The 9,271-nt window shown below is 40.0% G+C and overlaps 1 protein-coding gene across 2 annotated transcripts in view; it reads right to left on the bottom strand.

Moving 5' to 3' along the window:
• Positions 1 to 5,796: 5,796 nt before the first annotated feature.
• The window catches only part of NMBR (neuromedin B receptor), a 212,407-nt gene continuing 208,932 nt past the window's right edge, over positions 5,797 to 9,271 (bottom strand). For both annotated transcript variants that reach the window (XM_072141378.1, XM_072141379.1), the window contains exon 3: positions 5,797 to 7,441. In XM_072141378.1, the coding sequence (XP_071997479.1) occupies positions 7,043 to 7,441 (399 nt within the window). In that variant the 3' untranslated portion in view covers positions 5,797 to 7,042. The remainder of the gene's footprint in view (positions 7,442 to 9,271) is intronic.

The raw sequence follows: 9,271 nt of genomic DNA, 5'->3' as shown, positions 1-9,271 counted from the left end.
ATGTCTTCATTGTTGCTGTTTTTTGCTATGTACTTTGTTCCACCGGACCATGTTGAGATGTCTTTTAAATGTGAACAGGCAAATAAATTACTGCTTTCTATTCAATATATAGAAAATCAAAGGACTGCTCTGGCCTTAAAATCTGTCATTAGAGAGGTCCACCAAACATGAAATAGCTGGAAGTATCTTTTGAATTTACTCTAATGCCTGCTTAGATAATGGATCTACTGTGCTGTAAAAATGACCATAGCAATTCATACTGTGATATTTCACAATGTCCATGATTACTTTAATACTGAAATACCATAAGTGTACTACAATATTATAAAATGATTAGAGCCTAGTGTGTTATTTACTTTTGTATATTGTCATGTAAGTTTTTCCAGTTTATTTCTGATCTACGGAACAAATTAACGCAGATCTTCACAATTGATTTTTATACATTTTATTCCATAAGTTTTTGAAAAAGTTGGAAATTTGATAATGAATAAAATGCTCTTAATGTCTGAAGGATATAAATGGTTAATGACAGTGGCCATGGGACATATATATTTTCTAAATCTTTTCATGTATGGGGTAACTACACATAGTATTTTTTAGTTCTCAGAGTATTAAAACCTCAGGAGTAGGGGGGGGTTGACCTGAGTTGATGGTTGTCAAGGTCTACTTCTTCTGTGAATGCATCTAAGTCTGAAAGATTTGGCTAAACATCAATAGGAAACCACTTTGTTGAAATGTGCAAATTATGCCAAGGTATGAAAATGAAAAATACTTTAGGTATCAATTCTTCCAAACATTCCTGATCTATTGTAATCTGAGAAATTAATTATCTTGTATGCTGAACACCACAATGGAAATAAATGGAATAATAAAAAGTGAGAATAGCGCCATACAGTTGCCAAAATGGCAAAAATAAATCCTAACAAAGATATGTACAATGTTTTTCTTCAAAGATATACAGTTTTTAAAGGTATTAAAAATTTACAAAAACTATATAATTCTGATATCTATGTGATTGTAGTGACCCAAATAATAAAGGGATTGTTTAAAGTGAATCAAGCCTGGAATAAAATGTCTTTGTTATTTCCACTATATTTAGATATTTTAATTTTCTATTTGTTTAGCCAGAAATAAGGATATGTAAGACTATAGAAAATGAGTTACCGTATATACTCGAGTATAAGCCGACCCGAGTACAAGCCGAGACCCCTAATTTTACCACCAAAAACTGGGAAAACCTATTGACTTGAGTATAATGCAGGGGTGTAAAATGCATTGGTCACAATGCATTTTACAGTATATAGCCAGCCTGCCCCCTATAGTATACAGCCACCCCAGCCTGCCCCCAGTAGTATACAGCCTGCCCCCAGTGGTATACAGCCACCCCAGCCTGCCCCCAGTGGTATACAGCCTGCCCCCAGTAGTATACAGCCTGCCCCCAGTAGTATACAGCCTTCCCCCAGTAGTATACAGCCTGCCCCCAGTAGTATAGAGCCACCTCAGCCTGCCCCAGTAGTATACAGCCTCCCCCAGTAGTATACAGCCTGCCCCCAGTAGTATACAGCCTTCCCCCAGTAGTATACAGCCTTCCCCCAGTAGTATAGAGCCACCCCAGCCTGCCCCAGTAGTATACAGCCTTCCCCCAGTAGTATACAGCCTGCCCCCAGTAGTATAGAGCCACCTCAGCCTGCCCCAGTAGTATACAGCCTCCCCCAGTAGTATACAGCCTGCCCCCAGTAGTATACAGCCTTCCCCCAGTAGTATACAGCCTTCCCCCAGTAGTATAGAGCCACCCCAGCCTGCCCCAGTAGTATACAGCCTCCCCCAGTAGTATACAGCCTGCCCCCAGTAGTAGAGAGTCACCCCAGCCTGCTCCCAGTAGTATACAGCCTGCCCCCAGTAGTATACAGCCTGCCCCCAGTAGTATACAGCCTTCCCCCAGTAGTATACAGCCTGCCCCCAGTAGTATAGAGCCACCCCAGCCTGCCCCCAAAAAAACATGGAAAAACATGGCGGCGCCCTGCTGGAGGTTACAGAAGAAAGAAGAGGAGCCGGGAAGCCAGAAGACGAGCCGGGAAGCCAGAAGAGAAGCCGCGATGACATCGGGGAGCAGCACTGCGCATCGGGGCCACCGGAGGGTGAGTATATAAGTTTTTTTTTTTTTTCAAGTGCATTGACATATGTATTGACTCGTGTATAAGCCAAAGTGAGGATTTTCAGCACATTTTTTGTGCTGAAAAAATCAGCTTATACACGAGTATATACGGTAAGTGCATATTCATTATAAATACAAGAGGCATACATTAACAAGCACATTACTGAAACTAAGAATTAGATGGTTGTAAAAGATTCATGTTTTCTAATCATAAGTAAAGCCAACACTGCAAGTTCTAGCTCACCTATTCCCAATTTAGTAACACTTTATGGGTTTTATATGTTTATATGTAATATTTAACATCTGGTACAGTGTTTGCTATGCTCCAGGTTGTGCCTCTATGTAAGAAATTGATTGTATCTGGCCACCATGAAAATCCCAGTGAACATATATATTTGCAAGCAATTTATATGGTGGTTACACAGTGTTACCTATTAACTAGCCCTGTTCAGTCATGTTTTATAGAGACATAGATAAACGCACCTACCACCCTATGCTTCTAGAGAGATCATCTCCATACTTCCCAGTAAAGCAGGCTATCTTTATTTTGCACAGGAAAACGTTCTATGTCTTTGATGTGGCCACATTGATTTCATTAACTTCTGTATTACTCCATGTATCTCTTTGCAACCTGGAACAGTTTTAAAAAGGCCAATTACATGATCCACTTCAGTAATACCAAAACTATATTGGCACAAATCATGAATCTAAAAGTTGAATACTGTATGTTTGGGTGAACACAATGAGTGTTACTATATGGAGTTATTTGGTCGATGATAAGATAAGTAAGACGATGATAATTACTAGAGATGAGCGAGTACTAAAATGCTTGAGTGCTCGTTATTCGAGATGAACTTTTCCTGATGCTCAAGTGCTTGTCTCGAATAACGAGCCCCATTGAAGTCAATGGGAGACTCGAGCATTTTTCAAAGGGACCATGGTTCGGGAATAAAATGTGTTATTTAATTGAAAAAGAACGTCTTCTGATAAGTTAGCAGATGTATGCAAACATCTGCAATCTTTTCTTCACTGTTCCGCGCGTATATTATCTCCAGACAAGTTAGCAGATGTGAAGAACAGTGAAGAATAGAATAAAAACAGTGAACACAGGATCATTTAAGTGAAAAACGCAGTGAAAAACACAGTGAAGAATAGATTACAGATGTTCGGCACATCTGCTTACTTGTCGGGAGATACACTGTCCCGGGATCCGCTCCTCTTCTTCCACTGAAGTCTCCCCAATCTCTCTATGCTGCTCCCCGATGCCTCTGCGCTGCTGCCCGTTGCCTCTGCGCTGCTCCCCGATGCCTCTGCGCTGCTCCCCGATGCCTCTGCGCTGCTCCCCGATGCCTCTGCGCTGCTCCCCATTGCCTCTGCGCTGCTCCCCGATGCTTCTGTGCTACTCCCCGATGCTTCTGTGCTACTCCCCTTTGCCTCTGCGCTGCTCCCCATTGCCTCTGCGCTGCTCCCCGATGCCTCTGCGCTGCTCCCCGATGCCTCTGCGCTGCTCCCCGTTGTTTCTGCGCTGCTCCCGATGTCTCTGTGCTGCTCCCCGATGTCTCTGTCGTGCTCCCCGGTGTCCCTGTCCTGCTCCCCAGTGTCTCTGTCCTGCTCCCCGATGTCTCTGTCCTGCTCCCCGATGTCTCTGTCCTGTTCCCCGGTGTCTCTGTCCTGCTCACCGTGTTCTTCAATGTGTTCTTCACACATATATATTGTTCTTCACATACTATTTTGTTCGCACCGTTTCGCACATATCTTCCGACAAGTAAGCAGATGTGCCAAACATCTGTAATCTATTCTTCACTGTGTTTTTCACTTAAATGATCCTGTGCTCACTGTGTTCACTGTTTTTATTCTATTCTTCATTGTTCTTAACTGTGTTTTTTTAATTAAATGCTCGATCTCGAGCAGGGGAAATACTCGTCCGAGCAACGAGCTCTTTCGAGTACCTTAATACTCAAACGAGCATCACGCTCGGACGAGTATACTCGCTCATCTCTAGTAATTACATAAGGCCGAATGCACACAATCATGTATTTAAAACTGGCCGCAAACTGCAAGGTAAAGATGGGGGTGAGAGCTGCTCATCCCTCCAATCTCCATAAAAACTGAGTGGCCACACCACAAATTGGGGAAAGAATAGGACCTGCTCTATAATTTGCAGTGCGGCCGTCTGGGTTGGTCAGTGCATAGTGGAAGTCAATGGTGATCATGAGCTAGCTGCCATTTATGTGGCTAATGACAGTCATGGTTGTGTGCATAAGGCCTAAATCAAATAAAGAAAAACTATTGTGTTGACCAGAAACACTGGGTTTAACGATTTTGTAAACAATGAGAACAATGCAAACAACATTCTAAATGGTTTAAAAGAAAAAAAATATGCTAGGAATAATTTTCACACATTAGTGCTTCTGCTTTCTGTATTTAAAGTTTTTGGCTTTTACATTTTCAGGCTACAGCTTTAACTAGTGACTACAGTAGATTTGTGAAAAGGCCGCCTCAGGGCTGATCAGTCAACCATTGAAACTGTTATTGATTCTCTCAGGGGGAATTTTCAGTATTACCAGTTTATTTTCTTCATGTGTCACTGCTGTCAAGTGATGAATCTTTGAAACACTAGTAAATGTATATGTCTGGAAGATTTAAGATCAGTCATATCATAAGAGCATAGAGGAAAAAAAAGAAATACTTGATAAAATTCATGAATCAAATACAATTTACATACCTAACATATCTGAGCACTAAAAGGCAATGTAGAATATATATATATATATATATATATATATATATATATATATATATATATATATATATATATATATATATTCTACTACAATACTACATATTTACATATTTTAATACAATAAGACTTGTATATTTCATTTTTATAATGTGCTAATTATATTGACAAAACCTACAAACTGTTCAGCACTCAATACTTAGTATTTGTATTTCACAAAAGTTTTCTGCCTTACAATTTCTCTGGGTTACTTATGTGTTAAATATTTAGGAGTTTTATTTTATAAAACTAAACACAGTGTTAAAAAATTAATTCCATGGAGATTTACAACATTAAAAGGGGGTTTTCACCTTTTTAGATATTGATTACCTATCCGTAGATTGAAGATGGTTCAAAACAAGTGAAGGGAGGTCAGTTAGTAATGTAATTGTTCAAGTGAACAGAATTTACAGTAGATAAGACTGAAGTACTTACTGTATATCTCTCCCACAAAGAAGCTTAGTGCCTTATTACCTTTTTTGTTATTAGTAAGGCCCTAGTATTTTTTTATATTTTTTCATCATTACATTCCTAATATTCTAGCTTTTAAATTTTTCTGTTCATTTCACTGTATAAGAGGTTGTTTTTTGCAGGACCAATTGCCCCAGATTTATAATTGTGTCTGTGCCAGTTTTTGTCTTTGCATGAAAAAAGTCTCTTCTCTGTGGAGCTTAGGCTGCATTCACACTACAGTATGGGGGACGTATACACGGCCAACGTATATATGCGGCCGATATACGTCCCCCATACACTTCTATGGGCTTGCGGCGCCCTACGGGAGCGGTACGGTGCAGCACACGTGCGGCACCGTACCGCTCCGTAGCCCGGGAAAAGATAGGACATGTCCTATCTTTTACCGTATTACTTCGCCGCGGCCATACATCGCAATGGAGAGGGGCGGGGGTGAGCTGCGCTCACCTCCGCCTCCTCTCCACGCGCTGCCGTGTGCCCGCCGTGCTACTGTGCGGCGGGCTCACGGCAGTGTGCATGCAGCCTTAGTATGTGTTTGTGCCACTATTGTGTCATGGCTGCATTTTGTCAAACACATTTGTAAACTGAACACCCAAAATGGCGCGTTGGTGTGTGTTGCTAGTTTGCTGCACATTTATTACTGAGCTGCGCCAAAGTGCACCAAGAAAAAAAAGGTGCACATCCTGAAAACTAGCCAGATTAACTAAGAGAGTGTGCCACAATTAAATAATTTGGTTGAGTCAGATTATTGAATACTGGCACACGCTGGATATTTGTGAGGCTTAGTACAATTCGCCTCATTATTGATAAATCTGTGTCACTGAATACATTTTATTAAACCTCTGTATGGGAAGTTGAAAAATACAGCAAGTTTAGCCTTGCTTTTTGTGTTTTAAATGCTCTGCAATTCACTTTGTAGTGTAAATACAGTAACATTTTGCTAGATTTCTGTTTAACGCTGTTTCTGCTTTTTAATGGAAAAGCACAAGTGAAATGTAAACTGGCCCTAAAATAAAAGTCCCTTTCTTACTGTAGCATTATTGGCCTCTCCTACAGGCAGATAATGGTATTAATGTAGCATTATCTTCCTTCCCTACTTCATCTAATCTCTAATAAAACAAAGCAAGGTAGGCTGCTATAAATACTTATAATGCATTTATAGCAGTCTACCTCTTTGTTTTATTACAGTAGATGGAGTAGGGAATGCAGATACTGTAATCATAATTTTCTGTTGCTTTTTTAGCTTTAGTTTCATTAAATGTTCAGCTCTTTAGAAATCCTTATAACAATTAAAAATAAAATGCTATTGTAGGGAAACAGCATATATGGTTGAAAAATATTTGTACATGTGTAGTGCTTCCATTTTTTAAAATAATATACATGATTAAATCCCTAAATGATCAGAGACAAAAGCTGGAAGAGCAGTGTGCCTTGTTATCCCTGGGTAGTCAGTTGCTGTACAATCCTTCCAACAACTAAAAATAAAATAAGAATTTGATGCTATTTTAAATAAAATCATACAGTGATAATTTACAAATTGGAAACTATTCTAAATATTTTCATGATGTTCAAAAACTCTTTACTGTTCTCCTAAGGTTCTCCTTATTACAGTCTGGTTTCTGCTATTTAAAGAAAAATCACAATGATGCTTCTTGACGGCTTTGACCATTGAGGAGCGAGGTGCTGGTCACTGTATTCTTTATATTGCTCTTCAAGGAAGTCATTCGGACATTCGATGAATTAAGCATGTAGCTGGTAGACCTCTGGTGGCGCTTCTTTCTACGACAACACAGTTGGCTGTTAAAATGTCTTCTGAAACTCTCACTTAGGAGGTAGAGTGCAAAAGGATTTACACAGGAGTTTGAAAAGCTCAAGACACGGGCTACTAATGTGATGATCATATGTCCCAAAGAAGGATCAATTTCATTGTAATTAAAAGATCGGTACATATATAAGACATGGTTTGGAAACCAGCAGAGGGCAAAACAGCCAACAAACACCAGAACAATTTTTGCCAGACGTTTCCGCGTTTCCATCTGCAATAAGAGCAATTGTATAAGTTACTTGACGTTCCATTCAATTTCATTTTATAACATATTAGACAATAAAAATTGCTATTTGTCCAAACTTAGAAAATTAACTATGGTTATAACATCAAGACAAGGATGTATTCTCATAATACAGAAGTAAAGTACTTTATATAGTTCAGAGAAAAGCGTATGGTCCATTCTCTAGTGCCACATGCCACCTCATTCTGCACAGCACAGTCTAATTGAAAGTCAGTGATAGGAGTAGGATAGGTATATGAAGTGTTACATGAAAATGGACAATAATCCCTTTATGGTTTCCAAGAAAAATCGTAAAACTATACTGTAGAGTTATTATTAAAATAACAGAAACACAAGCTGCACATTTCAAATAATTTTCATACCATTTTCTTTTTACTATAATATGTTGCATTTGGCTTCATACAATATGTGGTATGTTTCAGTCCTAATTTCTACTTGTATATCATATTTCTTATAACTAAAAAAGTGTATTCATTTAGGGGAATTATGGTATTCTTCCATTAGGAATCCATTAGGAATACATCATGATGCCAATTTGATTGAGACATCAAATCTGTGCAGTATATGAAGCCTTATTAATGACCTCATACATATTTTAAGAAATATTTTAATAAATTGTAGTAATGATCAGTCTCTTTTGAAAATTCATTATTTGACAAGACACAGAAGATGTAATCTAGAAGGAACAGCAAGAAAAAAACAAACAACAGAGATACAGTAAGGGTAACAAAACGAAAAAAGAAATAAGCCTAAAAAGAGGTACAGTATATATACTTGAGTATAAGCCGACCTAAGTATAAGCCGAGGCCCCTAATTTTACCACCAAAAACTGGGAAAACCTATTGACTTGAGTTTAAGCCGAGGGTGGGGAATGCATTGGTCACTACCTCTCAGTATATAGCCAGCAAGCCCTCAGCAGTATACAGCCAGCCCCCTTTAGTATACAGCCAGCCCCCTGTAGCATACAGCCAGCCCCCATTAGTGTACAGCAAGCCAGCCAGCCCCCTTTAATGGCCAGCCAGCTCCCTTTAGTAGTCAGCAAGCCCCCTTTAGTAGTCAGCCCCCCTTCGTATTCAGCCCCATTTAGTAGCCAGCCAGACCCCTTTAGTATAAACCCAGCCCCCTGTAGCATGCAGCCAGCCCCCAGTAGTGTAAGATGAGGTGAGGTTTGTCAGCACATTTTTGGTGCTGAAAAATTCGGCTTACACACGAGTGGGAGAGATTTAATATACCTTTTCCACCAGAGCATAGTGGGCAGAGGTTTGAAGGGGGATTGATCACTTTATTTAATATAGTCTGCACCACAAAACCAGCAGAGACTATGGCAGTATTTATAAGGGCTTCTGCCCCACGCTAGTGGCATAGGAGCCCTAAAATACTCCCAAATGCTAGTTTATTTCTAGCACTTGCAATTATTTTCTCCTTTTCCACCCTGGCGTTAATTGGCGTGAAAGGGGGGGAGAGCAGGTGCTGGCGCCAGCACAGGGCGCAACTGGGCAAGTGCCGGGGCCCAGAGCTGCTGGGGGGCCCACATAAGGCTGTATGTAAGGAATGCATGGGGTGAGGGGGGGTTATATAAAAATAACCATAAGGGGGGTGTTTGGTATGATAAACTAGGGAATATTTTAAGGAACAGGAGACTATTTAAGTTTTAATTTTTAATGCAGCCATGTAAGTTCACTGCAATGGGGCCCACTGCAGCTCTATCGCCCAGGGGCCTACTTAAACCTGGAGCCGACTCTGGTGAGGGAAATGTAAAGTGGCATTCAACACACCAGTCTTAGTATATTTCCCCCT

This window comes from Engystomops pustulosus, chromosome 3 (assembly GCF_040894005.1).
Source record: "Engystomops pustulosus chromosome 3, aEngPut4.maternal, whole genome shotgun sequence".
Classification (NCBI taxonomy): domain Eukaryota; kingdom Metazoa; phylum Chordata; class Amphibia; order Anura; family Leptodactylidae; genus Engystomops; species Engystomops pustulosus.
The sequence above is the reverse complement of the archived record's forward strand: the minus strand, read 5'-3'. Positions and strand labels throughout refer to the sequence as shown.